General features: G+C 44.4%; 1 protein-coding gene across 9 annotated transcripts in view; it reads left to right on the forward strand.

The window, feature by feature from the left end:
• Positions 1–17,621, forward strand: part of LUC7L (LUC7 like) — a 40,938-nt gene that overhangs the window by 14,267 nt on the left and 9,050 nt on the right. For 5 of the 9 annotated variants that reach the window (XM_006103683.3, XM_023744910.1, XM_006103684.3 and 2 more), the window contains 7 exons: positions 1,229–1,339; positions 2,209–2,352; positions 8,002–8,178; positions 11,610–11,698; positions 14,922–14,951; positions 15,478–15,645; positions 16,340–16,688. In XM_006103683.3, coding sequence (XP_006103745.1) covers positions 1,229–1,339; positions 2,209–2,352; positions 8,002–8,178; positions 11,610–11,698; positions 14,922–14,951; positions 15,478–15,645; positions 16,340–16,469 — 849 coding nt within the window. In that variant the 3' untranslated portion in view covers positions 16,470–16,688. Of the gene's footprint in view, positions 1–354; positions 507–1,228; positions 1,340–2,208; positions 2,353–8,001; positions 8,179–11,609; positions 11,699–14,921; positions 14,952–15,477; positions 15,683–16,339; positions 16,689–17,621 lie in introns of those variants that run through there. The other 4 variants (XM_023744907.1, XM_006103685.3, XM_023744906.1 and 1 more) reach the window with 4 other exon arrangements.

Raw genomic sequence — 17,621 nt, forward strand, 5'->3', positions numbered from 1 at the left:
GTATGTGACCCATATCAGCTCATTGGAACTTTGATCCTGGTGAGTTCAAATTTGTCCGCACAACTGATTTACTCTATATTTTTCCAGGAAATACAGGGCATCCAGGCAAACAAATGCCAATCATTTGCATTCCTGATTGTTTGATTTGAACATAGTGAAATGTTACTCTAGTGTCAACCGATCTTGTGGAGCACTTTCTTAATAGCTCACCTGCTCTCTCCTGGCCATCTTTGTGGGGAGGGATATGGATTACCACCACTTGGTCTGTTGGCCTAACTTTCATCTTCCTTGTTATCATTTCCACCCCAAATTTTCTTTTCTCTCTCTCTCTCTTTTTTTTTTTTTTAATGATAGATCATACTGTCTGACCCTGTCATCCATGGCTATACTTCCTTGCTTTCAAGGTGATGCTGACATTAGCAGACTGGCTCATGAGTATAACTTAGGAGATGCTGCTTATTACTGGTGGTAGCCTGAAAGTTGGACAAGTGATTTCCTATTTGTATGTATGTGAAATTAATGTTGGGCCTTTGACTAGTATGACAAATTAACTGCTTAGTATACTAGTATGTGACAGCTTGTTAATTAGTATTATATTGTTCCCTACCAACTCTCTCCAGAGTAAGCATTTAGATTTCTAGAGTTTCTTTTCCTTTATCTCTTTGGGTAAGTAGTCTACCAGTTTTCCTGGTATTTTAGACAGTAGGCAATAACTAAACGTATTCACAGCTCTCAGTAATATTTGTTCTATTGTTTTGTTTTGAGGTGGAAGGGGGAGCTCTACCCTCAGAACATGAGGGGTAATATTTGCGTGGCTCACAAAGACCAGTGAGTACATCATCTGCATTTCCCACAGCTCACCAGAGGAGGGCTCTAACACCAGTTTCGATCCAGCCTTTTCTGTCCCTCAGAGAACACTATTCATTATGGCCAAGTGTTGTAATTTTCCTTAGTATTTTCTTGGAAATGTTGAGGGATGGGGTACCTATTACAAAATTTGGAAATAAATAAGTCAGATGAGAAGACTATGCTCCTGAATGATCATTTGGTTTAACAAAGCCCCTTGATTTAATGTGACTATGGATGTGTTGGCTGGAGTGTAGTTTCAGATCTTCCCACTGAACCTACAGGCTTTAAGAAATCAACCCAGGAGTATTTTCCTGTCGAACAAATGGGTTCTTAGATCATACATGTAATTGATCCCAGCTCTCTGCTTCTCCTGAGCTAGGCGATGGATCACTTGGAGTCCTTTATCGCTGAGTGTGATCGGAGAACTGAACTTGCCAAGAAGCGGCTGGCAGAGACACAGGAGGAGATCAGTGCAGAAGTTTCTGCAAAGGTATGTTTGGGAGGTTTTCGCCTTGAGTTATTGGTACAAATCACGGTCTGGTAAGAACTGGGCTGCCGACGGACTCACAGCTCAACATCAGCACTGATAGTGCATCTTTGGGGTGGACACTCTGCCTTGAGTGTTTCCAGTAAAAGGGTGGCTGTCAGTGAGCTCTCAGCTCCCAGGAGCTACTGCTGCTGTCCCTGCCCCCACCATACATACTTTTTAAAGTTTGTGTTTTTAGTATCCCACATAAACCGGAAATGGGAAGTGGGGAAATGTTTGAACTTTAGTACATCCATATCACGGAATGAAGGTAGGTCTGTATATAATTGGCCTGGGTGTCAGCTGCGTTACTCTTCTGTACTCCCTGTTCAGTAGAACTAAAACTGCTCATTGTTTTTTCCCTTTCAGTTTTGTAAAAGCATTTCTTAGAATATATGCAGTTGCTAACTGGTCCAAAAGTGCTGTTTTATTTCTGAAAGTAAATACAAATAATTAGGCATTTTGCTTACAGTATAAGTTTCATGTATTTAAACATAGACATTTTATTACTCTTACCCCAAAATATCGAACTGTGTAGGAGACATTAAAAGACACAGCCTAGAAAATAACCAGTGTTGATCCTTGCAGCCATATTGGAAGTGACAGAGATGCTGCTGCATTTATTGAAACATGGTGTACAGGTTTAGTTTATGGTCAGAGTCTCAGTGTTGGCAATAAGGATGTCGTAATTGTCACAATTTATGTGAGCCACCAAGGATCTTTAACTGTTCTGTTTATTTTCAGTGGAACAGACCAGAAATTCAGCAAGAGACACACTCATTTTCTTTGTTTTTTAGATGCCTGTTTACTTGATTGTTTCTCTCTCCCCTCAGGCAGAAAAAGTACATGAGTTGAATGAAGAAATAGGAAAACTTCTTGCTAAAGCTGAACAGCTGGGAGCAGAAGGAAATGTGGATGAATCCCAGAAAATTCTTATGGAAGTGGAGAAAGTCCGTGCAAAGAAAAAAGAAGCTGAGGTTGGTGAGAAAAATGTCTTAGAGAAAGGGGAAACTGAGTAATTCCGGAGAGTTGACTCTGGACTGAAATTTAAGCCATGCCTCTATTTTTGAATCTTAGGAAGGAGTTAAAATAAGGGGAGACATTGACAGGATCCCAGTGCATGCTTGGGCTTGTCTTTCCTGTGCCCCCTGGGGTCCCTTTGTAACCTAAGACCAGTCACTTGCCCGATCTGAGCATAATTCCCATTGTGAGGTTCCATAGAGACCAGTTTTACTGCTTATTCCTCCAGCTCCCTGGGGAGTTGGTGGGCTGTGGTGGTTTTATAGCTTGTGTGACTGGACCACAGTTGTATTGCAGATTGCTGTAAAGAATGAAACCTTTGATGCTGCATCTTCGGTAGAGAGAGCATACAAGTGGTATCGGCCTGGGTGCCAGGCCAGGACACACTGGCAGTGTGGTAGCGGAACAGATCAAGGGCTCAGTGTTTTTTTCACTGATAACTGTTTTCTTACTAGATTATTTTATCTGTTGGAGACCTTGTTCTTGAATCCTCACCACTACAGTTGGAAGTGGCTTGAGAATGGTAGAGCCAGAGTGAGACAGGGTGTGCTCGCCAAGCTTCAGCTCAGTGCCAGGCACTTTTTTAGTTGTGAGCAAGCTGGAAGAGGCTCTCCAATGAGGGAGATGGCACTGGAGAATGGGTGGGGGCACAGACAGAAGAGAATGTGAACAGTTGGGTAAGATAGATTAAGAAGAAATGGGGTCTGAATTTGAGAGTGACTTTGGGTTGTATGGGGTCTCCAGGTAGGATAAGTTAATCCTGAAGGCCACTTAGCTGAGATCCACAGACTGAGAAGTTTATCAAAGTGGTGGGGGCAGGAGGGCCAGGTAGAGATGAGGAGATGGCATATAGGTGCCTCGGTGTAGGTCTGGTTTTGGTTGTCACTACTTCTGGCTCAGCATGGTATACGTAATAGGATGGTGCCAAGGGTCATGGGTTTAGAGCAGTGCTTGCTGAAGGAGTGACACATTGAAGAGACAGAGCAATGGGGTTACTTGTGATGGGGCTGTCAGGACACCTTTCCATGGTGCCCCAGCAGCACCGGCTGGAATTGAGGTCAGCAGTGTTTGTTGGAAGGTGGTGCTGTGATAATGCTTCATGCACCTGTCACCAACATCCCCTTCAGTGATATTCGTAGGTAATATAATCCATTCTTGAACGTAAAAGAGAGAAAAGAATTCGCAATACATATCTGATGTTTTTGTATATAATTGCTTAGATTGATCACACTAAAAGATAAATGAGCCCTGGCCCCCGCGCTCAGTGGTTAGAGCATTGGCCCAAGCACCAAAGGTCGTATGTTCATTTTAGTCCTTTATAGGAACTAAATCTCTGTATACTTAAATGGGAATTTGTGTTTATACGTAGTACAGAGTTATGCTCCCTGAGTTGCTGCTGACAGCTCAGCTGTACCAGGAAGACCAGAGAGTTAGGAGAGACCCTCTGTGGCCTCTTACCACACACTGAAGGCCAGCTCTTCCTGCTTCAAAGAACCAAAGAGACACCAAAGTCTGTGATGGCTCAAAGATTTACACATGGGCTAAGGTAATTGTAGATGTGGCGTTCACCACATGGATGTCTGTGGACAGCTGGGACGGGAGCAGGATATGGGACACATGGCTGTTCATGCCCAGGACTGCTAGCATCCTTGCTCCTGCTGCTGCTCCCTGTCGCCATCACTGTGAGTACTGTCAAGAGGCAGCACCACTTAAAACCACCAGGCAAGACAGATGGTGTGTGGGAAGGCTCGGGAGTGCTGGTCTCTGTGGTGGTGTGGCACATGTGGGATCCTTTCTGCTCTTAATAGCAAGCTTAAGAGAGTACAGAGATCCTGTGTACTCTTTACCTGTTTTCCCCAATGTTGTAAAACTCTAGCACAATATCACAGAAAGGATACTGACATTAATAACAATCAAGGTACAGAACATCCAGCCCTAGCTGATTTGGCTCTGTGGATAGAGCTTCAGCCTGTGGACTGAAGGGTCCCGGGTTTGATTCCAGTCAAGGGCACATGGCCTGGGTTTCGAGCTTGATCCCCAATAGAGGGTGTACAGAAGGCAGCCAATCAATGATTCTCTCATCATTGATGTTTCTATCTCTCTCTCCCTCTCCCTTCCTCTCTGAAATCAATAAGGATATGTTACAAAAAAAAAAAAAGATACAGAACATCCAGTGTGGCCAATGTGGCTCAGTTGGTTGAGGGTCGGCCTATGAACCAGGAGGTCCAGGTTCGATTCCTGGTCAAGGGCACACGCTAGGGTTGTGGGCTCCATCCCCAGTGTGGGGCGTGCAGTAGGCAGCCGATTATTGATTCTCTCTCATCTTTGGTGTTTCTCCCTCTCCCTTCCTCTCTGAAATCAATAAAATATATATTTTTTTAAAAAGATACAGAACATCCATTACCACAGATTCCCCTCCTGTTGCCCTTTATAGCCACACCTACTTCTCTAATCTCTGGCAACCACCAATCTGTCCTCCATGTCTTTATTTGGTCATTTCAAGAATGTTATATAAATTGAATCATAAAGTATGTAACCTTTGGGATCAGCTTTTTTTCCTTAAAATGTTTTTTATATATATATATAATTGATTTTAGAGAAGACGGGAGAGAGAGATAGAAACATCAATGATGAGAGAGAATCATTGATTGGCTGCTTCCTGCACGCCCCTTACTGGGGATCAAGCCCGCAACCCAAGCCCTTGGCCGGAATCGAACCTGGGACCCTTCAGTCCGCAGGTCGATGCTCCATCCATTGAGCCAAACCAGCTAGGGCCATAATGTTTTTTTAAAATTGATTTTAGAGAGAGGAAGGGAGGGAGTGAGAGAAACACATCAACCAGGGATTGAACCCACACCCTGAGCATGTGCCCTGACCGGGAATCAAACTGGCGACCTTCCAACTGAGTTACACTGGCCAGGGCAGAATCGGCTTTTCAGTCAGCATAATTAGAATTTATCTTGAGAGATATTACGGAGTGGCACTCAAAGTTACAAAACTACAGAAGGGGAAACAATATCATAAATATTTGTATAACCAACATGTTTTTAATTTTTGCTTAAGATTTTTTTGGTTTTGTTTTTACTTAAAAGTGTGTAGTGCATTATAATGGAAATTCAGTTCTCTGTGTTTCCCCTCCTCTCTAGTCCCAATTTTCCTCCCTTTCCAGAGGCAGGCATTAGTGTACATGTAGCATAATCTTCAGTTCTGTCTTTATGCTTTATTACACATGTATACCCATAAACACTATGCTTGTGTGTGAGGGGGACGTACTTTGTGCATTAAGAAAAGTCCTACATGTCCCACTGGTGTGGCTTAGTGGTTGACCGTGGACTTATGAATCAGGAGGTCATGGTTGATTCCAGGTTGGCACATGCCCGGGTTGTGGGCTCAATTTCCAGTGTGGGGTGTGCAGGAGAGAGTACAGAGATCCCGTGTACCCTTTGTCCGTTTCCCCCGATGTTGTAAAACTCTAGCACAATATCACAGAAAGAACACTGGCAATAATAATCAAGATACAGAACATCATTGATGTTTCTGTCTCCCTCTCCTCCCTTCCTCTCTGAAGTCAATAAAAATAACATTAAATTTTTAAAAAGTCCTACATAAATTCTGTCCACACTCTCCATGTCTTTTACTCACTTGCATTGTTTACTCAGCATTTTTTATGAGATCTCTCCATGTTGCTGCCTATAGATTTGTTTTAGCTTATTGCTGTAGGATTCCATTTTATGAACCTACTAGAGGCCTGGTGCACGAAATATGTGCACTTGAGGTGGGGGGTGGAGTTTCCTCAGCCTGGCCTGTGCCCTCTCCCAGTCCGGGAGCCCTTGGGGATTTCTGACTCCCACCACTCCGGGAACCCTTGGGGATGTCTGACTCCCACCACTCCGGGAGCCCTTGGGGATGTCTGACTCCCACCACTCTGGGAGCCCTTGGGGATGTCTGACTCCCACCACTCCGGGAGCCTTTGGGGATTTCCAACTCCCACCACTGCCACTGCACTCGCCAGCTGTGAGCCGGCCTTCTGGCTGAGCGGAGCCAGAAAAATATCCTCACTGCCCCCTGGTGGTCAGTGCACGTCATAGTGACCAGTCGTTCTGTCGTTTAGTTGATTAGTATATTAGCCTTTTATTATATAGAATAGGATAGGATAGGATAGGATGACTGTCCCTTTGCCGATTTGTAGGTTATTAGGGATTTCTCATCTTTACAAACAGTTATATAGCGAGTGTTTTTGATCCTGTCTACTAGTGCATGTGAGAGTGTTCTAGGACATAGATTTGGAAGGAGAGTTTCTGGTAAAAGCATGTATATGTCTCACTTCCACTAGATAGATCACTAAAGTGCACTGCACATTAGTTGTACCAACTCAGGCTCCTCCTATCAGTAATGTAGTATGAGAGTGCCTGTTTTTCTGTATCTTTGCCAGTTTAGTGAGAGTGATGTATCTTATCTTACTTTGCCTTTCCTAGGAAATGTTTTGAATGTGTGGATTAATAGATTAATTACAATCAGGGCTCCCTTGAAGGATAAGTGACTATTGTAATGCATATCTTAAACCTGGATTTTGAAGGAGCATTCTAACTTGGGCACAAGCAGCAGTTTCCATGTCATGTTTCATTTTTTTTCGTGTCTTATGTATTTTGAGCCTGAATGAGTTACTTCTTGTGATTGGACTCAGACTGTAGTGGCTGCAGGAGGGAACTGGTTTTGTTGTGCATACTTTCTTCTTTGAAGAGAGTGTCTAATATATTTGTCCTTCCAAATTTTATCTTTTGGCGCTGCATTGGGATATAGCTTCCTAGACATTGGGACACAAATTCTGTGGATGGTGCTCGAGTTTTTTTTGCTTGTTCATTTGGTTTATTTTTTGAAGGACCCTGCTGAAGATTCTCCTGTCTTGCTTCTCTGGTCTTCACTTCCCGCAGTTCCTAAAGACCTACCTTCACTGTTCCCTCTGAGAACAGACAGAATCCTGCTGGTCTGAATGTTTTGAATTTTCCTTGTTTTAAAATCATGGTTTTTTGATTCTTTCAAAAAAATTTTTTTTATTGATTTTTAGAGAGAGAGAGAAAGAAAGAAAATCGATCCTTTTCATTTATTTATGCATTCACTGGTTGATTTTTATATATGCCCTGACCTGGGATCGAACCTGCAACCTTGGCCTATCGGGACGACCCTCTAACCCAGGGGTGGGCAAACTTTTTGACTCGAGGGCCACAATGGGTTCTTAAACTGGACCGGAGGGCCGGAACAAAAGCATGGATGGAGTGTTTGTGTGAACTAATATAAATTCAAAGTAAACATCATTACATAAAAGGGTACGGTCTTTTTTTTTTTTTTAGTTTTATTCATTTCAAACGGGCCGAATCGGGCCCGCGGGCCGTAGTTTGCCCACCGCTGCTCTAACCAACTGAACTGGGCAGGGCTGTTGGTTCATTCCTTAAATAAATGATGAAGTTAAATTGGTTAAAAATATCTGAAACTTTGAAATGATCAAATTCTTATTTATTTATAACTCACTTCTATAGTCCCTTCAAATATTTCCATTTTAGGGGTTGACTATTTGGTGGCATTTTCATCACTCCGTTCTCTTTTTCCAGGAAGAATACAGAAATTCTATGCCTGCATCCAGTTTTCAACAGCAGAAGTTGCGTGTCTGTGAAGTCTGCTCAGCCTACCTTGGTCTCCATGACAATGACCGTCGTCTTGCAGACCACTTTGGGGGCAAATTGCACTTGGGGTTCATTCAGATCCGAGAGAAGCTTGATCAGTTGAGGGTAAGAAGTCTTGTGATCTTTTCGCATTTATTTCCTTCTAGAAAACTTTTGTTTTTATCCTAAGAATGTGCCTTGAATTTTGTAGTGAAATAAATGCTCGATTCATCACTTACTCACACAAGAGACCTAAGGGGCCTTGGACATTGATTTAGTCTGCATTCCCTTTTTATAAGGATAATGGCAGAGTCCAGTACAGGATATGGACACCTCTTGCACATCTCCGAAATAACTTCTGTTAGGAGATGGGGAAAAACCAGCAGCCTCTAGTTTTTCTCTTTGGACAGAGGCAATGCATGAAGAATGGTTAGGCTAGATGGAAGACGACACATCCTGGCCCTTGCCCTGAGCCAACTTTGGCCGAGAAGGTGGTAGTTTTCCTGGGTTAGACTGTAAAACATTTGACATCTTTTTTTTTTTTTAAACATATTTTATTGATTTTTTACAGAGAGGAAGGGAGAGAGATAGAGAGTTAGAAACATCGATGAGAGAGAAACATCGATCAGCTGCCTCCCGCACATCTCCCACTGGGGATGTGCCCGCAACCAAGATACATGCCCTTGACCGGAATCGAACCTGGGACCCTTCAGTCCGCAGGCCGACGCTCTATCCACTGAGCCAAACCGGTTTCGGCAACATTTGACATCTTGAGTACAGAACACTAAGAAGAAAGGGTGAACATGTTTCAGATACTTAGAGTTATTGTTCTCCAAACTGACAGGAGTCTTCCCTGCTGTGTACTGTGTTAAAGATGGGATGCTGGGAAATAGGTAGGCCTTCCCTCTAGACACCTGAAATCTGGTGGAAGGACAGGCATGTGGCACCTAACTATAGGACACTGATAAGACTGAGACCCTTGTATGCCTCTCAGGAAGGAGCAGTGGGCAGCAGAACTCTGCATCGAAGGAGGGGTCCCCAGGAGGTGATGTGTGATCTCGGCACTGGGCTACGGAGCTGGGGTGGCAGTGAGGATGTTCTCAGCCACTGGTCTTGACACATTTTACTCCTTTGCTCCCAGTAGGATTTTGAAAATTAATACACTTTGTCACATGTTTTTAAGTCAGAATTTTTACTTTATAAGTTTATGGGTATCAGAGTTGTAAAAATATATGTAGCCAGTAGAACATAAATAACAATTTTGTGTTTGTCTCCATTTAAAAAATCTCCTTAGCATTTGGAAATGTCACATTCCATTTCTCTCTCTCTCTCTCTTTCTTTTTTGTTGTTGTTAATCCTCACCTGAGGATATTTTTCCATTGATTTTTAGAGAGAGTTGAAGGGAGGTGGAGAGACAGAGAGAAACATCGACATGAGAGAGACACATTGATTGGTTGCCTCCTACATGAGCACCGGCCCCAGAGATTCAGGCTGCAACCGAGGCATGTGCTCTTGACCGGAATCGAATCTGGGACCCTTCAGTTCGAGGGCCAACACTCTATTCACCGAGCAAAACCAGCGAGGGCCCATTTCTCCTTTAAATTGTAGTTCCATGCCATATCACTCCATAATTTTGTCCTGGAAGCTTTTCATTTCTGTAACACATATCTACATCAGAAAGGTGAATGTATTAAAATATTTTCCCCTAAAACCTTAAGAACTTAATTACTCAGTTGATCTAGAAAGTATGTTTTATCTTTACAGTGATGAGTAGTATATAGTTGACCAAAACAACACAAGTATATTACAGATTTTGTTAAATAGCTATTAAACTAACAACAGAAAATGTATTTGGAAGGGTAGCTCTAAATGATAAAGAGGGTGGGAGTTCTATGCTCTAACCAGAGATGGCTTCACAGTGGTCCCAGAGGTGTTCACATCTCAGAGCCACACACTGAAGTAAATGCGGGGGTATAAGAAGACGAAGGCCTTATTTGTCGGGTGGGGAAAGATCGTTTGCTAGGGATGTTCACGGTCAGATTTTTTTAGGAAGTGCGCATGGAAGCAGAGGTGCTGAGACTTCTATCTATATTATTAATATTAACCTGTCCATTGTGTGTGCCTGCTCCAGGTGCAAGTGGTTGGAGTCCCAGGTGTAGAGCTGCAGGTGCTAGACAGGAAGGTTCTCATAGCTGGAGAGTGCTTCAGGGAGGAAAGCTAGCCTCTCTCTCAGACCTCTTCCTGGGGACCTGGCCTGATTCCAGTCCACACTGAGATTTAAGATCATCCTTCATGCCTTCATGGGTATGAGAAGACTGGTGACTGTTTGTCTCATTGGCTCGGGCTTCCCTTCAGGACTTCATTTTACTGAGCAAAGAGATCAGGCCATTGAAGGGTTTGAAAGACGTTGGGTTGGGGGATGTGCAGATTGAACATGCTGCTTTGCACTAAGCTGTGTTGATTGTGTTCCAGTAGTGCAAGTTTCTCAAGGCCGCCTCCAGCCCGTTGCATTTTCTTTTCTGTTGGGTTCACAATCAAGCCTGATGAGCCATGTGTTAAGATTGGAGGTTCATGGTCTACTTCCCCTGCTTGCTTCTCTGTGAGGCCAGGTCTAAAGGCACCTGAAGACTGGCTGCTCCTCGACAGCAGGAGCTAGGCTCCCAGCAACAAGATGTATTTGGTCTGATACCTGTGTTCTCTTTCACCGTAAAGTTGGTGGAGCTCCTTTGGATAGAAAACTAACTTTATGGATTGATTTAAAGCAATATGATAAATTTTCTGTGACTTAGAAGTACAACATCTCTTAGACTATGCAGTTTCTCGCCCTGGCTGGCAAGGTCAGTGGTTAGAGCCTCAGCTTGGGCATTGAAGGGTCGCCAGTTTGATTCCTGGTCAAGGGCACGTACCTGGGTTTGCAGGTTCAATCCTGCCATTGATCAGTGCGAGTGTGAGAGGCAATCAGTCAATGTGTCTATCGCACATCCATGTTTCTCTCTCTCTTTCCTTCCCTCCCTCACACTATCCCCCCTTCCTTCCACTCTAAAAATCAATGGAAAAAATATCCTCACTCCTTAGGTGAGGATTAAAAAAAAGAAGGTATGCACTATGTCACTGAATTTATAAAATGTAATGATAGTCCAGCCAGTGTGGTTCAGTGGTTGAGTGTTGACCTATGAACCAGGAGAACCTAGTTTGATAACTGGTCAGGGCACATGCCTAGGTTGTGGGCTCAATTCCCAGTAGGGGGCATGCCGGAGGTGACCGATCGATGATTGTCTCTCATCATTGATGTTTCTATCTCTCCCTCTCTCTTCCTCTCTGAAATCAATAAAAATATGTTTACAATTTTTTTAGTGTGATGATAAAGCATTTTAAAATGAGTTTTCCATTTTTCATTGTTTAAGAAGTTTTTAAATTGACCATGTTCCTGTTTTTTAAGACTTTCTCTTAGATTTTTAAATTACCAATACTGAGGTCATATAAATGTGCTTTATTAAACAATATTTACACTCTAGTAACTTTCTCTTCTCTCATTTTCCAATTTTTCATTTATTTAGAAAACTGTGGCTGAAAAACAGGAGAAGAGAAACCAGGATCGCTTGAGGAGGAGAGAAGAGAGGGAACGGGAGGAGCGGCTGAGCAGGAGGTGAGCCCGAGGTAGCACATAGGAAACCCCTACTTTCATTGCAGTGTTGCCGATAACAGTTGAGGTCTGCTAAGTACCTAAGAGGCAGTTAAAAGAAAATAAACTCGCAGCATGTTCAGTTGAGCAAGGATTGGCTGGCCTAGAAAGACCTGTGTGTGCACAGCAGTGCAGCACTGGACTGGGCTATCTTCAGCTGCACGAGAACTCTGGTGACTTAATTCTTACCTGGAAAGATATAGACACCACCCTCAATCCCCCACCCCCGAGAGTAAAGCATAGAGGAGGGAGAGGAACCTGCTACACCCGGACTCCTGTGGATGTAGCGCTCGGCAAATAGGACAGGCAGGAACAGGTGTCACGCTGCTATGCCTAGCTGTACAAGAAGGTCCTTGGGGCTGTTTAGCCTCTGGCATTGACTTGAGTGAAATGGGGCCAGTGGAGGAGGTTGGGACCTGCTGCCTTGTGAGTAAATGCAGGTGGTAGGGGCAGTAGCAGCAAGAATAGTGAGGAGCCAGCTGGGAGAGCTCAGAAGGAGGGGGTGGAAGTTTGAATCAGGTGAGGGTGGGAAGGGTCTGGGTATAGAGCTGATAAGATTTCTTGGTAATCAGTTGTGAGGAAAGCAAAGGGGGAATGGAGCTGGTGTCATGGTTCTGGCCTTGAGTGACCATCTACGGAGGTCGGAAAGACTAGGAGCTGTGTGTTGGCGTGAGGAGGATGTAGGGAGTATAAATTGACTCTGGCCATACTCAGTTTGAGATGTGTAAGAAGCATCTAGGTAGAGATGTTGAGTCTGGTCGGAGTTCAGGGAAGAGACTTGAGCCAGGAGTTACTGTGCTCTCCTATTGGGCACAGCTCATTGTCCTTGAAAGGTCCAAAAACTGGGTTTTCCTGAAGGAATTCCTCTGTGTGTAACTATGGAAGGATAAATAAGTATTTATTATATTTTTCCCATTAATTACCTAACAGATTCTGGTTGTAAAGAAACTTAAGCAGTATAGAAATGTACAAGCAAAACATGCAAGTCCCTGTTTACACAGAGGTGACCACTGTGGGGTGGGTTGTGTCTGTGTGCACTGGCACCTGTGGGACCCTCAGCTGATATCTGAGATCATCCACAGCAGGTGTGTCCTTACAGTGATGTGTCATAACAGTATTCTTTTCCCCCCACCTTCACCCTTTTCATTCACTTCCCCATCCCGTGCCTCCACATATAAGTGAAATCATATAGTATTTGTCTTTGTTTGACCTGTTTCACTTAGCATAATGCCCTCAAGGTCCATCCATGTTGTCACAAATGGGAGGATTTCCTTCTTTTATATGGCTGAATAATATTCCCTTGTGTATGTATCAGTTTTCTTTATTCATCTGTCAGTAGACACTTAGTTGGGGTTGCAAATAAATACAGTAGTTCCTCCCCTTATCTGCAGGAGATAGATACCTAAACCTGGATGCTTGAAACTGCCGATAGTACTGAACCTTAAGTAAGCTGTTTTTTTCCTATGTATACTTTACGGCTTCTCTTTGCCAGCATCATTACTCCTGTTCTTTGTGGTCAATATTAAGTAGAATAAAGGTGACTTGAACGCAAGCAATGTGGTACTTCACCAGTCGTTCTGATAACCAAGATGGCTACTAAGTGACTTATCAGGCAGGTAATATATACAGCATGAATATGCTTGACAAAGGGATGATTTGTAGAACGGAGTGGGATGCTGCAAGATTTCATCATGCTACTCAGAAGGGTGTACAATTTAAAACTTACTTTTTATTTCTGGAATTTTAATGTTTTCAGACTGAGGTTGACCGTGGGTAACTGAAGCTGCAGAAAATGAAAGGAAAGGGGGGACTACTTTACCTAGAAGTGGAATTGCTGGGGCGTTGGTGGGTCTAGTTTTAATTCTTTAAGGAATTTCCAACGTGGCTGCATTAATTTACATTTCCACCAACAGTGTATGAGGTTTCTCTTTCCTTTTCTGGTGGTGCGGGGGGGGTCATTTTGGGCCTTTTTTAATTATTTTTTTATTTTTATTTTTTTTTTAAATATATGTTTAATTGATTTCTCACAGAGAGGAGGGGAGAGGACCGAGAGTCAGAAACATCAATGAGAGAGAAACATCGATCAGCTGCCTCGTGCACACCTCCTGTTGGGATGCGCCCGCAACCAAGGCACACGCCCCCGACCGGAATCGAACCCGGGACCCCTGAGTCCGCAGGCCGATGCTCTATCCACCGAGCCAAATCGGCTTCGGCTGGTCTTTTTTTTTTTAATTAATTTTTAAAAAAATTGATTTCAGAGAGGAAGGGAGAGGGAGAGAGAGCTAGAAACATCAACAGTGAGAATCATTGATCTGCCTCCTGCGCACGCGCGCGCGCGCATACACACACACACACACACACACACACCCACTGGGGATCGAGTCCGCAACACGGGCATGTGCCCTTGACCAGAATCGAACCCAGGACCCTTGAGTCCACAGGCCAACGACTCTATACACTGAGCCAAACCAGCTAGGGCCAATTTTAATTTTTGATGACTATTTTTATGTTTTTATAAAACTATTTTGAACAATTATTCTAGAAATCATCTTTGTATATGTTTTGAGTGTTAAAAAATTCCTTAGAATTTCTGGCATAAAGGAATTTAATAAATAAATATTGGTAGGTGTTACAGAAATTGCTTTCCAAGTGGCTTTATTAAATCATCTCAAGCCACACAGTATAAGAGCATGTTTTGTCACTTCCTCCTCAGCCCATGTTGGTGGCAATCATGTAAACTTTTGATGTGGACACTGTAAAATGAGGTCTCATTACTATGTGCATTTTTTGAATTGCTGATGGTATACTATTACCCAAGGACCTCATCTGGCAGTGAGCCTGTGTTTGGAACTTGAGGTTTTGCTTTAACTTTGGTGTCATGGTGACTTTTGCTTCTACTCAGCCCTGTCTCTGTTAGGTGACTGCTTTGTTGTGCTGGTGTCCACTATAAAGACTTCGCAGAGTCAGTTGTTGAACTCGAGGTGCTTGGTCCTGTCCTTTTGCCAAAAGCAGCTAGAAGCTGGGGGTTGGAGGTGGACTTCATTTTGTAAGCATTGACACTTGGTGCCACAGGCCTGAGGACAAGTGAACCGCTAGAAGATAACGGGTTTGGGACTCCTCCCCTGAGATGTGAGGGATGGGGCTGTTTTGGGGAAAATGTTCATTTTTTTTTCTCCCTTCATTTTAGGTCTGGATCAAGAACCAGAGATCGCAGGAGGTAGGTTTCCAGATCCAATTAATCCCTAGCCGGTTTGGCTCAGTCGACAGAGCATTGGCCTGTGGACTGAAGGGTCCTGGGTTCTATTTTGGTCAAGGGCATGTACCTCAGTTGCAGGCTTGATCCTGGATTCTACTAGGGGTGTGTGTGGGGGGCAACCAATTGATGTGTCTCTCTCACGTTGATGTTTCTCTGTCTCTCCCCCTCCCTTCCATTTCTCTAAAAATAAATGGAAAAATATCCTCAGGTGAGGATTAAAAACAAACAGATCCATTTAAGTGTTCTCAGTCACATGTTCTTTTCCACATGCATTTTTCGTCTTCTTTATTTTAGAGAGGAAGGTGGGAAGGGTCTGGTCATAATTCTTTCTGACCAGAGATTAACTGGTGGCACTGTTTTGAACCCAAGCTGTAAGTTTGTGGGAGGAAAGGAGAGAGAGCAGAAAAGCATCAAGCTGAATGTGCTGAGAGAGGAGGGTCATTGGGGTGGGGCCACCACAGCCTTCAGAGCCTCTGGTCTACTGCAGGTCACGTTCCCGGGACCGGCGTCGGAGGCGGTCAAGATCTACCTCCAGAGAACGACGAAAGCCTTCCAGGTCCCGGTCCCGAGACAGACACCGGCGTCACCGCAGTCGTTCCCGGAGTCACAGCCGGGGCCACCGCCGGACTTCCAGGGACCGGAGTGCGAAATACAAGTAACTACTCTGACTTCTTCAGTAGCTGCAACCAGGAGTGAGCCCTTTCTCTTTGTGTTCCCAGGGTCTGCTGGGGTCCGTCAGCCATACCTGTTGCTCAGGAGACTGGCTGGGCATCTGTGGGACTGAGTATTGGGGCCTTGAGGAGTGGTGAATGGAACCCAAAGTCCTGGGAGCCCTAAGCTGAGCGCAGCAGATGGATTCAGGGATGGGACAACTGAGGGGCTGTGGGGGTGGTCACACATGAGCATGGCCCCACCAGGTGCCTGACACACGCAGGGGCTGCCAACTCACCACCACTGAGGCTTGTGCCCTGCTTATCTCTGTTGTGGTTTTTCTAAGGGAAAACACCACTGGTAACCACTGTTACAACTTTGGTATATGCTTGGGTTTAGTCTTTTTTTTTCATTGTGTTTTTACATAATGGGTCATATTCCGCGTGTGGACCTTTTGTTGCATTTTCCTTTGCTCTGTTTATATTATAGCCGCTACTAGAAATCTTTTTAAATGTCACTTTTTTAGTGGCTGTGGGCTGGGCATGAGATGGCAGGCCTGACTGCTCTCTGGTGTGCTGGGGAGCCTTCCTTGGTGGGGTGGGTCTTGGCCTTCCTTGACGTGGTGTTGAGGGGCATCTGAGGAGACAGTCAGAAGGGAGACAACAGCCTCTGCTGAGCCTCTGGTTCCCATTTCCCAGGTTCTCCAGAGAGCGGGCGTCGAGGGAGGAGTCCTGGGAGCGAGGTCGGAGCGAGCGTGGGGCCACCGACTGGAGGCTTGAAAGCTCCAATGGGAAGACATCGGAGGAGAAGGAGGCTGGAGAGATCTGAACCTATGCCTGGGCGCTGTAAATAGTCTGATCAATGTTGGACACAGCCTGAAGTTACCCTTTATATTTGCTGAATACAACTCATCTTTTGTAGTTTAAAATTTCTATTGTTTTGGAGCTAGCTGTGAGTTTCTAGAGATGTACAGAATTACTCCTGTGTTCTGCGGTTATGTTGAGTAGGAATAAATAAATATGACTGACTGCCTCCTGAATGCTGCAATGGGGTCTCTGCTGTCCCTGTATGTTCTAGACCAGCCGTGGGCAGATCCGGCCCGTTTGAAATGAATAAAACTAAAAAAAAAAAGACCGTACCCTTTTATGTAATGATGTGTACTTTGAATTTATATTAGTTCACACAAACACTCTATCCATGCTTTTGTTCCGGCCCTCCAGTCCAGTTTAAGAACCCATTGTGGCCCTCGAGTCAAAAAGTTTGCCCACCCCTGTTCTAGACCCTTCACTTCGGCCTTCACATGTGACAGTGGGCACTGTCTCAGTGAGCTTTGCTCATCTTCAGAAATTATAACTTACTGTTGGGACTCCCCTTTGACTTTGGTCATCTGATACCCTACCTCCCCTTGCCCTAATGACTGGATCCAGATATGCCTGGCTTCACCCCTCAGTGCAGACCACAGGCTCCACTAGGGAGGAGGTAGGCACTCCATCTACCCACATTTCTTTCTTTTTTTTTTTTTAATATATTTTTATTGATTTCAGAGAAGAAGGGAGAGGGAGAGAAAGAGAGAGAAACATCAATGATGAGAGAGAATCATTGATTGGCTGCCTTCTGCATGCCCTCTTGGGTTGGGAAGTGCACACAAGTGGTGGAAAGGCTTGAGTGGGTTAAGGGTGGTTCTGGGAGGGGCGAGTCAGAGGGAATAAGAGCTGGAGTAATGGGTTCCTGTCGCAGTTGTATAGCCTGGCCTGTGACAGGCAGGGGCTGGACTGAAGCTGGCAGAAGACATCCCAGCTCGGGCAACTTGGGTGGGTAGGGGGTACACAGGCAGGAGACTGGGCAGGGCTGTAGAAGTACCACCCACTCCTTCATCCTCTGGAGGAGAGGGGTTTCTTTTCTTTTTTTTTTTTTAATATATTTTTATTGATTTCAGAGATGAAGGGAGAGGGAGAATTTAAAAACATCAGTGTGGAGAAG

The sequence above is a fragment of the Myotis lucifugus genome, unplaced genomic scaffold, assembly GCF_000147115.1.
Source record: "Myotis lucifugus unplaced genomic scaffold, Myoluc2.0 scaffold_498, whole genome shotgun sequence".
Classification (NCBI taxonomy): domain Eukaryota; kingdom Metazoa; phylum Chordata; class Mammalia; order Chiroptera; family Vespertilionidae; genus Myotis; species Myotis lucifugus.